Source organism: Hermetia illucens, chromosome 1 (genome assembly GCF_905115235.1).
Source record: "Hermetia illucens chromosome 1, iHerIll2.2.curated.20191125, whole genome shotgun sequence".
In the NCBI taxonomy this organism is placed as follows: Eukaryota; Metazoa; Arthropoda; class Insecta; order Diptera; family Stratiomyidae; genus Hermetia; species Hermetia illucens.
Genome location: NC_051849.1, coordinates 218,353,051 through 218,367,320, shown reverse-complemented (window position 1 = coordinate 218,367,320; position 14,270 = coordinate 218,353,051). Strand labels below are relative to the sequence as shown.

Here is a 14,270-nt window from a genome sequence, read left to right as displayed (position 1 = left end):
CCACTTCGGCCTTCCGATCACATCCTCCATGGAAGACAGGTTCGCATACTGACCGAGCTCTTTGTTTGAAATAGTATCAGGACAGCGTACTCCACTGACAGGGGGGATTTCTGCACTCTCGCGATTTGATGACGGATTCTGGTACAATGGTACAAAATAAGACTAAAATAAGAAGAAAAAAATCGAAATGTCCACGGAAACCGTAATCGTGCCCGATGATACGTCGCAAAAAAGTGTTTATAAAGACTTCTGAGTGGCATCGGGGTCACTTTGCATGTGTTATTCTCATGTAGTAACACAGAAAGAACACTAGCACAGAATAATCTCAACTTAATTTTGGTGTCGAGATAACAGCATTTCAAGATGCTAGACAATGCGGCGAAAGCTGATCTAGCGCTGGTAATGCGTCGTTCGGTGCCACCATCGGCAGAAACTACGCTTCCTAGATATACAAATTGATCGATGCCTTCGATGCTCTGTCCACTAATGCAGATAGGGAGTATGATATTAACTTCCCGTCCAATTCTACCTATCGCTATTTTCAAATGCAGAGCCATTTGGCGAAGGTTAATGACCTGCGGAGAGAGCAAACAGAGGGAAAATGTCATAGTTCATTATACTCTTCCACGCCCTCCTGACAGGGCATCATGAAGAACATCACCCACAACAGGAAGAAATATCATCGCTGACAAATCAATAAAATTGGCCCTGATAGACTCCAGTTTGGACTCTCAATTCCTCTGAGACTTCTCGTGAGAATAGCTACTAGTTTCTTAGGAAAGTTTCTCCTGAGAGAGCAAATGAAGCGGAAATCTAGACTCTGAGACGGCAGGGAGTACGCAGATAGCTCTTCAATTGTCGCACGATCGTCCCTTCTTCCGCTCTCTGAGAAAATGTTTAGATTCCCAGGATTCCGCTATGGGTGGAACTAGCTGATCTGCAGAAGCAGCGATGAACAGCCCCCCAAGGAGACCGTCAAGTCCAGGACCTTATTCCGTTTAAATACATTGATGGTCTAGATGATGTCTCTTCTATTCGGACACGTAGCCCGTATCCGTATGTTAAAGCGGAATTTAACCGGCTATTATACGGCCTTTTTACTTCTTCTGCTACTCGTCTTCGTGAATGAGGAGTCGACCGTTAGTGCCCCTCACAGTGCCACATGCAAGTTTTTCATGAACTGTATACGCTTCTGAGATAATTATTTTCTGCCGCAACTTCTATTTCCCTATAACAAATTCCTTTTGCCATGGTGCACATTCATTGATCCTGCGGGAAGTGGTGGACGCAATGCGCAAGTGAACTTAAGCGACCTTTCGAACTCCTCCAACAATGTGCCACCAATGATGAGACGGTAAAAGCTGCAGAAATCCACCAACCTTCCAAAATTATTATTTCGGTCGCCAAAACTGTGCTTCCCCATTCCTCGCGCCCACCTTAGTATTTAGATCTTTCAATGCCACCTTTGCCTCTGGACCGGAATCTCGCAATTAATAGTCTATCCGAAACCGGCTCCCGAGTGAAGAAGGCGTGTTTCGCAGTTGCCGTAAATAATTCACCGGGTTCACGTTTACTTCCGGCAGGCTTTCCGGAGTACAATAGCACAGTGTCACAAGATGGGGAGGAGTGCTCGCAGAGTCCCACTATTTAACTTCAATCAATCTCAGAATATTCATCCTGTAACCGTGAAACACAAGCTCAAGTTGGAGAAAGCGACCGTTCTGGGGTCTGATACCACATTCCAAAAACAAACTCCTGTTCTGATACGATAGCTGAAAGATGTAAGTCCGTCTTTATCCGAGGGACGGATAACGTTTTGAGGCTGAATATCGTGCATCTATCAGGGGCTCATAAAAAAATTCCGGGCCCGAGGGAATGCCTCTATTCCATCCGCTCTTATCAGGCCTGTTTTTGTCCTGATAGTGTCAAAAGACACTATCGTGTGGAATAGGCCGCGAAAGAGTTTGGAATATTGGAAGTCTGGACAGTACAATCTGGGCCTTTTCGATCGACTCTTCGAGGAAAAGAGCAGGTTTCTTTGTTTCGGGTAATCGTTGGATCCTCGGAGCATGGAATTTCAAGGATTGATTTTTTTGGGAATTTATTGGAGATCAGATCGGTGCTGGACTGTTTAGACTTGCGATTTTGTTCTTCTGGATTTAAAATAGTTTTGTCAAATTTTATCAGGTGTTTTATCGAGGTGAAAAACAAAAAGGAATTCATTGATTATAGGAGTGAAGTAAAAGTCCGATAAGAAGAATAGCACGGTTAGGATTTTTTGTAATCATTTGCCTCTGGAAGGCCGCAACTCATGCAACTCGTACCTAGGTTGCGAAAGCATTCTCGACAAAACCTTCACATCCGAATCGGTAGTGTCATCAGTGAACCGGCTGCAAGTGTTGCTACCTAAAACCTATAATTTGGTGGTACAAAACCCGGATGCTGACAATGGTCTGTCCTCGGTCGATAGGTTTTTCCGGAGCCTGTTTGACACTGCAGTTCCCAATGAGGTTCCCGTGATTTCAAATAAGGTTCAGGTAATCTTTTCTTATGCGTTGCGAGGAACCTGTGGCAGGGTCCACGTGGAGGCTGCTTGTGGTAGGTTGACCGATTGCCTTAAATCTAGAGGTTTTTTGGTGCTGGCGTCGGTTGCTGTCTTCAGGCGCGATGGTTCAGCCTCGGCGGTTGTTGGTTTGGACGGGACCTGGGTCTCGCGCTTCTCCTTGAATGTTAGTTCGGTTTTGGTGGCTGAACTTTTTGCTGGCCTTCAGCCCATCAAGGTGGCTCTCAGGATGAGTGAGGAAAAGGTTACTATCATTACAGATACTCTACAGTCTCGTAAATTAGTCAATCAAACTTTGCGATCGCACTACCTAGTGGGCCAAATACATACCCTGGCTTCTGACTCCTGTTTCAGGTCACTGAAAATTCCCTGGTGCCCGGTTCATGCGGGGCAATTATTAAATGAACTTGCCCATGTAGAGTTCGGGTTAAGTGTAGATGGTATAACAGATTTTTTAAAATTCAACTAATCCTGTAGAGTAGGGATTCTTGTATGATTAATGACCTTTTATATTTTTTTAACGAGGCTAGAGCCATGTTATGATATTTTTTCTTTTTTCCTCTTGGCACGGCATTTCCTGCCGTCACCGTCGTTGGTCCTTGGTAGTGATAAATTCGTGCCTCTTCAATGGTTCGCTGTGATCAGTGGAGTCGCGGGTAACTTCCCTCATTCCACAATTTGTTGGATACAGTCGCATTATCGAGTAGCCTCCTTGCGTTCCTGCGTCACGTTTTATTGGCCTTCTGATCCAGGTGTCCAGTCTGTTTGGGCAGGCTCTGACACTCGTGTGTTTGCAAGTGCATCGACTAATAAAAAAAATCTAACTTAAAGTATTTGTTTTTAGCCTTTTCTGGTCATAAACGAAAGTGTGTTTCTGGCAATATAGGCTAAGTGCTTGCCATCAGTTCTGTTTGTGTACTTTGTGGGTAGTATCAGGTCTTCTTTGGACTCTTAGCCTGCCGGGTCCCTGGGGCAAGCAAAACCGAAAAACGACGTTATATACATTCATTGCTTCCTGGCGAAACATCAGAATCACGTTATTTTCTATTGAACACTCAAAGATACAATGGATATTTCAAATGACTTCATTTCGAACCAATGTTATTGAAGAATGTGGATTCAATTCAACATTTAAGGCAAATTCTGCTTGAAAGAGTAAATGTTCATTTCCTTTTGGTGCTCATAAATCCGTAGTTCTGACTGCGCCTTCGATTTGGCAGATTCTAGGCTAAATTCACCGTCGAATTGGATCATTATAGAGGAGCGACTTGATCGACGTAAAATCATCAATAGAGAGAGAGAGAGAAAGAAAGACCAACCCTTCGAGATCTGCAGGAACTAATTTACGAATATTATGCATTGATCCGGTTGCTCAAAACTGCGTTCGATTGCATGCCCCATGATGACTACGAACCCTAAAAAACTGAATTCAACACAGCAAATAAGTTAACACAGCATTCATTGATTTTATGGCATGCGAAGTTCGCTGGGTTAGCTAGTTTGAAATAAAACAATTTCTTCGGGAGCGACTATTATTGTAATTTATTCCCAGATCAGCACAACTGACACCAACAACTTATATTCATAAAAAAATCACTTGTTCACCAAAAGGACTATCCTTTGAGTTTCTTCTTCTTCTGCTTCGGTGCGATGGGATTGGGGTTTTTGAACACCGTACTGGAAAGAAAGAAGGAAATTGATAAATGCGAGAGAATAAAAGGAAATTCAATTTGAAGTACTTACTGACACGTTGTGCAGATTGGACTGAATTTGCAGAATACTGTGGAAAACAGAAGAAAATTTCGTTAGTAGTTTGCAAAGATTGAATCTGAATAAAACTGTGTTTTTAACGACCGATTTCCATGAAATAGGCACAATCACTGTCAGCGGCATTGATCTGCCCAGAACTGAGTGATTTAAGTATCTCGGGTCAATGCTAACAGCCAATGGAGAACTGCGTTATGAAATTGCTTCATGCATTAACGCAACCTGGATGAAGTGGCGTTCCACAACTTGTGTTATTTGTGATCGATGTATCAACGAACGTCTCAAATCTAAAATTTACCGCAATGTCGTCCGTTCAGTCGCTCTCTATGGTTCTGAGTGTTGACCGACCATAAAAGACAATCAACGGCGTCTTGCGGTAATGGAGACGAAGATGTTGCGTTGGACTAGTGGCGTGACAGGTTTTGATCATATTCTAAATGAGGATATCCGCAATCGATATGGGGTTGCATCGATGGTGGAAAAAATGGGAGAGAGACGTCTTCGATGGTATGGCCACGTAATTCGTGCCAACATGAATACACTTGTAAAACAAATAAATATTTAATACACGCAAACTTTTATTTTCTTAATTTCAATTACAAAACTTTTCTCTTTCGAGAAAGATTCGAATGGAAGATTTTTAAAGCACGTCCAACGCCGCTAGCTCTCCACTCCAGTGGCGAGTTCTAAAATGCGTGGAGAGCGCCGGAGGCGTCATCTGACCGCCCGCATTCGCAACATTCGAAATAAATTTCGAATGCCGCGAATCCTGCTGCGCCACATCACTCCGCCCCCAGATGAAACCTAGGGGGTTCCAGCGACCGAATCCGAAACTGCGTTTCCCAACAATCCGCGAAGCGAACGCGACGTTGCTTTGGGGCGCACACGGGTTTCAGCCTGGATAGGGAGACCGCCTTTTTGCGTCCACCGATCTCGAGCTGGAAGAAATGTTCTCCTCGCTCGAGAACGCTGTGCGGGCCTTCATATGGAGACTGCAGCGGCTTCCAGACGGCATCCGTCCTGACCAGGACGTGCGTGCACGTGTCCAGCTCCTTGGGCGCACAGGCAGGTGCGGACGAGTGTCGGGTGGGAGGTGTGGCTTTGATGCGTCGGAGATTGTTCCTCAGCAGACGCACCAACCCCGACTCTGTGAGACCCGATCTCTTGTCGAAGACCGGATCACTTGGGAGTCTTGGGTTCTCTCCGTATACCAGCTCCGCGGGGCTGGCAGAAAATTCCTCTCGGCGGGTTGTACGTAGGCCGAGTAGGACTTGAGTTCAGGATGGATCGTCGCGTGCCATAATGGCGGCTTTCAGCGTCCGGTGCCAACGTTCTAGCATCCCATTGGATTGCGGTATGCCGTAGTCCGCTGGCGTTTGAAACCCAGAAGTTTGCCTAACTCCGAGAAAAAGGTGGACTCAAATTGCATTCCCTGGTCAGTGATGACCACTGCAGGGACGCCAAAGTATCCACTCTCGACAGAGGGCTTCGGCACAAGATTGCGCCGTAATGTCTTTCAGAGGTATTGCCCCATGCCACCGCGTAAACCTGTCGATGATTGTGAGGCAACACTTGTAACCGTGCGAGTCTCGCAAAGGTTCTACTATGTCGAGGTGTATTGTGTGGAACCGCTTGGTAGTGCGGGGGAATGAGTCCACTTCTTTCCTTACATGCCTGGAGACTTTACACTTCTGGCATGCGATGCACTCTCTGGCCCAAGAATTGACATGGGCCCAAGAATTGTTCATGGAGGGCCAGAAGTATTTCTCGGTGACTAGCCGATTTGTTGACCTGATGCCTGGAGGGACTAAGTCGTGAACCGCGTGGAACACTCCTTGCGAAAGGTGGCCGGAATGTATGGGCAGGGTCCCTTTTCCGAGTCTTCGCAGCAGAGAGAGAGGTTCGAGCTGAAGATGGGCAATTCCCGAAATTTGTATTTGGGGTTGGATTTGAGGCTCTGAAGTGCTGCGTCATTCTCGTGCGCCTTGGCAATAGCCGAGAAGTCGAGTGAGGCGGGGATGTTAACCTCGGAGACACGAGATAAAGCGTCAGCAACAATGTTGTCCTTGCCGGACACGTGCTGGATGTCTGACGTAAACTGGCTTATAAAGCTCAGATGTCGAAGCTGACGAGGGGACGCTTTGTCGGGCTTTTGTTTCAAAGCATACGTGAGAGGCTTATGGTCGGTGAACACTGTGAACGGCCTGCCTTCTAGGGAGAAGCGGAAGTATTTGATGCTCAAGTACGCGGTGAGCAGTTCGCGATCGTAGGCACTGTAGTTCCGTTGAGCGGGGTTTAACTGTTCGAGGAGAAGCTCAACGGTTGCCAGACCAAATTCACCTTTTGGTGAAGAGCAGCACTTACTGCGATGTCAGAGACATCAACAAAAACGGCTAGAGGTGCATCTTGCAGAAGAAATGCCAAAAGTGTCAAACGCGCGGATAGCCTTTTCAGACCACACGATCTCTCGTGTGTCCTTAGTTTTGACAAGTACGTGTTCAAAACGGACTGGGGTTGGGCGGCCTTGGGCAGGAAACGACGGTAGAAGTTTAGCATGCCGAAGAACCTCCTCAACTCCTTCATTGTCTTCGGACGCGGGAAGCTTGTAATCGTTTGCACCTTGTCTGAGTCGGGCTGTATTCCTTTAGGGGAAATGGAGTGGCCGAGGAATCTCACCTGTTTTTGAAGGAACTTGCATTTCTCAACGTTTAGGACTAAGCTCCCTTCGGCTTTAAATTATTCTCCAGCATTCAAACTGAACCAGAAACATTTACACCTTTCTCTTGTAAACATTTACATATATACAAACATCCTCTTCTCCAGTGGAGTACGTGATTCCGACGTACCCGGCATTTTTCAGCGGAATTTTTTTCCAGGATATCTTTCAAAGGTTTCGGATAACATTTGCGAAACAATTTTGATTAGCCTCAGAAATTCTTTTCCCCCATTTTTCCGTTGTATAAATTACAACGATTGAGAGGCGATGAAAAAGCACTTCCTTATGCCGGAAGTGTGCCGAGTGAGGCTTTATAGCCCATCAAGTAGCAGCCTGTCAATCGGAATAATTGAATTATGCATTTTACATGGCTTTCCATTTAATGTGAAAATGAGAGTTTCGTGAGTCATCATAAATTGGAAATAACAGCGGAAGCGTTTGTCTGAATGTATCGTTCGTTTGGGTGAGACAGGAAGTAGCATCCTAGCTTTGCTGTCTTAGTAGGAGGATGTTCTACAACCAAAAATCCTTTAAGGATCTGTGGAGAAATATATCCTATCCTACCTGCCTGACTTTCACTCAGAGTTAACTGGAGCACGGGTAAACGCAATTACAAGGAATATGTCGAAAGGATACTAGGCATGATGATAACGAAAGGACTCCTCTATATATAGTATATTACGAAATAAAGATGAATTAGCAGCCGACATAAACCGAAATGAAGCCCGTTGGATCATACTCGTCTATTTATCTCCCATATCGGAGCCTTCGAGAAGCCAAGTTCTTCTTTGGCCTACGTCGTTCTTGCCAGAAAAATATATCCAGTTGGTCTCAAACTCTCCTCTTATTGCTACATTTTCTTTTTTTTAATCCACTGTGAAGTTGCACGTAAACTATGTGGTTGGTTGGACCCGAATCTGCAAAATATTCATTTCATCTTGCCAGTCCTTTGCACGGAGTTTCACTCCAGGTTATCTAGTGCCGTTCGATGGCACTAGATAATAGTCCTTCGATAGTCCAAATTCTTAGAAAAATATTGGGAGATATTCTTTTGGCCTCTGTATTTGCTGTCCAGTCCATAAAAGGCTTGTCACGGCTGGGGCTCCTCCGGGGCATCGAACACACGCTGTCGCTATCAGGCTCATCACTGAGTTTACGACAATGTCAGCTACAATGCTACCATCCCCTGAAGCGCCATCAAGCCTCAAGCCCTGCCTGTTCCAAGAGCTTGGATGAACTTCCCAATGTTCGCCCTCGTGACATTCCACACGCAGGGGGAGCGCCGGATTGGTGTTCGCGGCAAGTCGCGTCAACCACTTCGAACACAGTGTACTGGTGATAATTTGAGGAGATGTCTTCTAGAACTCGCCACTCGTCCACAGATGGTGCCAGAGATTGCGACGCAAAAGTGATGTAAGGGATACTTTCTTCGCAGTTTGGGCACCGATACGTTGGCATGGATCCGGTGTTTAAAACTACGAGCCCGGTTCTCGTCACCATTTCTAGAATCCGTTTCCCCCTTGAGTCTAGCTAAGGCATTCTCCGCTCAAGGGTTCTAGCACTTAAGTCACCGCCTACCACGATGCACTCTCCGTGCCCGCAACACGGTCCTCTAGAGCATCAAGTCGCCACCGAAAATCCGGCATCGTCTCATTCGGCGTTGAGTAAACGATACAAAAAGGTTATTCCTAAACACTGAATTCAGACAGAGTCATTCCCTCGGCCTTGGGTAAGAGCACGAAGTCAGACGTTGTCCCGAACCCAGATAGCAGTGGTACCCGATAAGTCGAGATGCCATTAAGCCCGGTCCCTGTTCCGGTATTGTTCGCTGATTAGCACTAGATCAGCCTTTACCTCCGCTCCGAACTCCGCCAGCAGCTGGGAAGCGATTTCACTCCAGTCCATGTTAATTTGTAGAATGCAGATTCCGTCCTAAAGATTGGACAACGTCCCGAACCCTCAATGTGTGCGACACTCTCACCAGGCGCGCCACGATCCCTGCAGAGAACGTAACTTTCGTTTTCTCCTCCAGACACCGGCACCATTTTTTGGGATTATTCGCATTCGTACCCTACATATTACCCATCAAATTTTGATTTTCACGCTGCTAAGAAGTTTCCTTGCATATTGTTCGGGGATTTCCACCTCAGTTTTTCACTCTTTATGGCCTTCTCCACTTTGACCTTTTCTGTGAGGCAGTCAAGATCTGGTGATTCGTTTTTCTGCAAAATCTTTTGTTTAGGACAGTGAGGGATCCTATGTCCACATCCACTTGATGTTGGACCGGACCAAATGGACAGCAACTTACTCTTACGTTTTTTTTATCCCTCGTTTGGAAGGTGGCACCTAAGCATTTAAAAATAGGGACTGAGGGTGTCGTCCAGGGCAGACGCAACTCATCAGACGCTGCCTCACCCTTGCCCTGGGAGCAGCGTGACCGTAAGTGGCAACAAGTCGAAAAGGCTCCTTTATATATTCGCAAAAACAGGTCAAGGATGCGAATTATATCCAAGTGAAACCGCCAATAGTTTGAGCCTAAGCTAGGGTAAAGTTAAATTATTCTTTAGGATAATGAGGGAGACGTTGAAAAATGCACTCGAGATGGGCTAAGTGCTCAGACTCAGTGGAAGAGGCGACCAAAACATAATCCAAGTACACGAAACAGAAATCGAGGTTTCGCAGGACTGAGTGAATGAACCTTTGAAAGGTTTGCGCCGCATTTCACAATCCGAAAGTCATCCGGGTGAACTCGAAGAGTTCAAAGGGTGTGCATATTGCCGTCTTTGGAATGTCTTCAGGAGCTACTGGGATTTGGTGATAAGCCTTGGTTAAGTCCAAGATCGAAAAGATGCGGCAATTCGCGAGGTGATGCGCAAAGTCGTGAATGAGTGGAATCGGATATCGGTCAGGAACAGTTTGTGCATTTAGCCTTCTGTAATCCCCACAGGGGCGCCATTCGCCGTTTGGTTTAGGGACCATATGCAGTGGGGAAGACCAACAGCTGTTTGAGGGCCTGCAGATACCCTGTTGAACAAGTTGTTCAAATTCTTTCCGCGCAATAGCCAGTTTCTGGGGTGGTAGAGGACGCACCTTTGAGAAAATCGGCGAACCGGTAGTGTTAATGTGGTGCTGCACATTGTGCTTCACTGGTTTTGAGAGACTACACTCGGTCTGAACATCGAAGTCGAAGGTAAAGGACCAAAAGGCCGGCTGAAACAACGGTGGATGGAGATTTAACAGCCTCGAGATTGCACCTAGATCAGGCATTCGATAGGGCCAAATGGCAAAACCGATCACGACGAGCCGACCTCGCTTGTGAAGGGGACAAAGGCTGAAGAAAAAGAAGATTACTTACTCGACAAACAAACGGAACAAACATATCCAATATCAATAAGTTCCCGATGACAAAAGCAAGCTGCGCGGTAGTCAACCTTAACCGCAGGCGGTAAGACGAGTTTGCTCCTTGTATCCGGGTCAGGCAGGAACACCCACAAAAGGTACTGCAACAGGCCATCCAACTGGGGCAGCCGCAAGTACTGTCCGCCTGTAATGTCGCATCCTTGCTGCAGTAAACTCAGCGACTTATCCAGCGCGCAAACGTCGATCACCACGTTCTGCTTCTGGGCTGTGAAAAATACGTTCATGTAGGTCATATACTGGGCAGCGCATTCATTGCTTCCCGTGACGACAAGGATGCGGGCATGGGCCTTTTCGCCGGGGAGCTTGTTACGATTCATCTGGAAGGGACGAGGGTAGTTTTGAGTGTGCTCGAGGGAAGGATGTGATCAAGTTACCCTTGCAATATAGCACAATGCCATCGACATACTTCCAGCCAGGAGAGACTCACATGGGGCGGAAATCTTTGGCGCGGAAGTAATCATCTGTGCCAGTTTGTGTTTGACTGTTTTTTCGACGATCGTAAAGGCTTCATATTGGCCGTCCACTTGCCGGATTTCGGTGAGTGGTTTGCCGGGATTTGGGTATAAGAATTGGCTAAAAATAACACGATAAGTGGAATATAGGCTTAAAGGGATTATAAATTCCTTACGTAGCATGATGATGGCATGCTATTACCGCCAATTTGTTGTTCGATTTTTGCATTAAATGAGCATTTCCGAAGGCAACAATTGAGTCCAGGCTCTGGGTTAGTTGATGGGGATTCCTGCGAATTGCTCGTTGTGAGGGGTTTGTGTCGATGATGATGACAAGGAGACTTTCCAAGTCGGGATCTGAAACTGAAAATAAAGTGATTTTGATAGTAATTCACCGATAAAGTGAGGAAATTACCTCTTTCTTCGCCGGTATTAGCATCTTGTTGCTTGATTGACATGTTGGTTGTCATCGATTGTTGCGGGTTGTTATGAAAAGGTAATGCAGTTCATGTTTTGTATAACAGTTTCCTATTGTTGAAAGAGGAGCCAGAAGGGAGGATAAATTTTCTTACACACCCGCTACCGGTTGACTGCAACATTGCCGAGCAGCTGATTGGGCTTGGTTATATTTACTTCGTTCCTTGTGAGGATTCTACCTATGGAATTATGTTGAGACAGCGGTCAATATTTTACCTACCACGTCGATTTAAGCACAAGAAGGATCACTGGGTGAGATTCACAAAAAATTCTTCTCCCGAAACTCAGTTCGAATCCTTTCCAGTCAGTGGTTGAGAAGAAGAAACATCCCGTGGACCGGGCACTTAGTAATTTCGATGATTTTTACGGATCAGTATTTGGTAACCGATGGCGAGGGATCCGTGCAGCATTGCTTACAGAGCACAAGTACATCGCGTTAGTTAATAACTTCGGGGACACCGAGAAAACATGTGAAGAGTTGGAATTGGAAGGTGAGTCTGGATCAGTGTCTGGACTAGTAGTTTTATGATAATCCTTGCAATTCCCAGGAGCAATCAATGTCCGGCTATTGTACAATATAACAAAAGAGAGGCTGCCGAACGGACCATCAAGGGAAGTCCCCGAATTGGGTAAAGGAAGTGTTGATACGAAACTCAGAGGGTTCATCCGTCAGCAAGAGGAACAAGAAATTGCCTCGATCTATCCTAAGAGTGCAGAGGAGGTGGCTCCTTCGCTGGCGGAAATACAATTCCGAGATGAGCACCAGACTCAAAACATAGCCCAAGCCGGGGAGCATGTGGATCCGAAGAAATCTCTCACCGAGACTATCAAAGAAGACTCAGAAATCGATTTACAACGAATCGTCGACCCTGAATACGGATCAGGCGCTCTACACGACTTCGTCCCGGCGAATCGCATAAAAGGCATGGAGGACTGGATCCCGGAATCAGAGCACTACAAATACTACTCCAATACCACAGATTTCCCCTTGGCAATAGAACCGGAAGAAGAATTTATATTCCCCGAGAATCTGCAGCTTTACAGTTACGAAAAAGGCAACTGTTCCCTCTTTGCAAAACCAAAGAAAAGCCAAACTGGTGTCCTGACGCATTTTCTCATGGATGGCGCCTCGGTTCTGCCTGCACTCCTCCTCGATGTAAAGTATGGCGAGCGAGTGTTGGACGCCTGTGCAGCTCCTGGTGGGAAATCCTTGCTAATGCTACAAACCCTTCATCCGGACATTGTAATCTGCAACGACATTCAGGAGAGTCGCACGAATCGAATCAAACGAATTATGGACCAATATCTGTTCGACTACGAGGAGAAGTGGCATGGCAAACGCATCCTTATTACCCAAGGAGATGCGAGGGTTCTCGAAGACTATGAGCTCTACGACAAAATCCTAGTGGACGTCCCATGTACGACGGATCGACACTCTCTTATGGAAAACGACAATAATATTTTCAAGCCTTCGCGGGTGAAGGAGCGACTTCGATTACCAGAAATGCAATCAGCGATTTTGACCAATTGTTTGCGTCTTCTGAAACCTGGTGGAAGTTTGATGTATTCCACATGTAGCCTGAGCCCGATTCAGAATGATGGAGTTGTGCATATGTCACTGCAGAAGGTTTTCAGTGAGTACGGAATCACGACGACTGTGAAAGATTTGAGCCGACAGATGAAGTGTTTTGGCCATTTGTTCCGGTTTGAAAATCCAAAGAACTTGAAGTATGGACAAATGGTGCTTCCGTATCTCCCGGCCAATTTCGGTCCAATGTATTTTTGTAAGATAACAAGAAATGAATAGAAAATAAATAGAATTGAATAGTAATCTCTTTGATTTATATATTTTTATTCCATGTAATTAGCATTCACTAAACGGTGGCCGATTTCTTTGAGGGATGATTTTCGGCTTTATCCTCTACTTAATGTTCATCATTATCTCTCTCTGCGTTCACCAAGGAGGCATTGTGGACGCTGCCACGTCGGACATTTGATTTCCAGCGCACTACATACCGATTTGGGCAGATGACATCTTTCTAAAGTCCCACGACAAAGCTGATCTCGAATAACTCATCCAAAAATGGAAAAAACCCATCATGTAGCAGGGTCTGTGGATAAATCTCAAAATAAAAACAGGACTTTTAACGACCCCATTGGGACCGGTATAATTACTGTCACTAACAATGGCCTACCCAGAATTGAACGATTTAAGTATCTCGGATCGGTGTTCTCAGCCAATGATAATTTTTGTTATGAAACTGTTTCGTGTATCAGCGCAATCTGAGTGCACTAGTCCTTCACAACTGGAATCGATAGACGCCCAAAATCGAAAACTTATCGCGCAAACGTGGTTTGTTTCGTTTTCGGTTTTGGGTTATGAATTTCCAGATGACAGCTGATCTTGACTGATTCTGGGTTGACGATGAATTTGGACTATTGACATCGATTGGGGTGGTCGTACGTGGATTTGGCTGTTGTTTGGCAGCAACGAAAAATGACACTCTTATTCGTTGTTGATAAACGAAACTAGGAGGAAGGAAAACACCTTTGATGCTGTGCCATTCTAAACGCAAGATATAGTGGAAAATCCATTGAGGGTCAGCCTACGGAAATCCGAAGAAAACTCAAAATTTTCCTGAACCCCGAGTCGGAAAAATGGGGGAAAATCGAAAATCGTCGGATTTCCGTTGGGGGATATCTCGATCAAAAGGGGAGGCGCCCCAGATTCAGAAAACGCAATAATTTTGATGCTGTGCCATCGCAAACGGAAGATATGGTGGAAAATCCATTGAGGGTGAGCCTGCGGAAAATCGAAGAAAATTGAAAATTTTGCTAATCCCTGGTCGGAAAAATTGGGAAAAATCGAAAATCG

At 45.7% G+C, this 14,270-nt stretch overlaps 2 protein-coding genes and 1 long non-coding RNA gene across 4 annotated transcripts; 1 reads left to right on the top strand and 2 right to left on the bottom strand.

Annotated features, from left to right (window-relative positions):
• Window positions 1-4,088: 4,088 nt before the first annotated feature.
• On the bottom strand, window positions 4,089-11,393 carry LOC119659245 (general transcription factor IIH subunit 3). Its single transcript, XM_038067228.1, has 6 exons — window positions 11,334-11,393; window positions 11,095-11,281; window positions 10,841-11,039; window positions 10,402-10,783; window positions 4,307-4,343; window positions 4,089-4,240 (listed from the first exon to the last, which is right to left on the bottom strand). The coding sequence occupies exons 1-6, from the start codon at window positions 11,386-11,388 to the stop codon at window positions 4,177-4,179; spliced, it is 924 nt and encodes a 307-aa protein (XP_037923156.1). The 5' UTR covers window positions 11,389-11,393; the 3' UTR covers window positions 4,089-4,176.
• Window positions 11,394-11,486: 93 nt separating this feature from the next.
• Window positions 11,487-13,226, top strand: LOC119646587 (5-methylcytosine rRNA methyltransferase NSUN4). Its single transcript, XM_038047081.1, has 3 exons — window positions 11,487-11,647; window positions 11,700-11,886; window positions 11,944-13,226. Exons 1-3 carry the CDS (start codon window positions 11,585-11,587, stop codon window positions 13,200-13,202), a joined length of 1,509 nt encoding a protein of 502 aa, XP_037903009.1. The 5' UTR covers window positions 11,487-11,584; the 3' UTR covers window positions 13,203-13,226.
• On the bottom strand, window positions 13,211-13,819 carry LOC119646588. 2 transcript variants are annotated; one of them, XR_005248754.1, is made up of 2 exons: window positions 13,581-13,819; window positions 13,211-13,506 (listed from the first exon to the last, which is right to left on the bottom strand). It is a non-coding gene; the product is annotated as an uncharacterized LOC119646588 (long non-coding RNA). The 2 variants fall into 2 exon arrangements; XR_005248755.1 differs by having other exon boundaries at window positions 13,591-13,819.
• Between the last annotated feature and the right edge of the window lie 451 nt (window positions 13,820-14,270).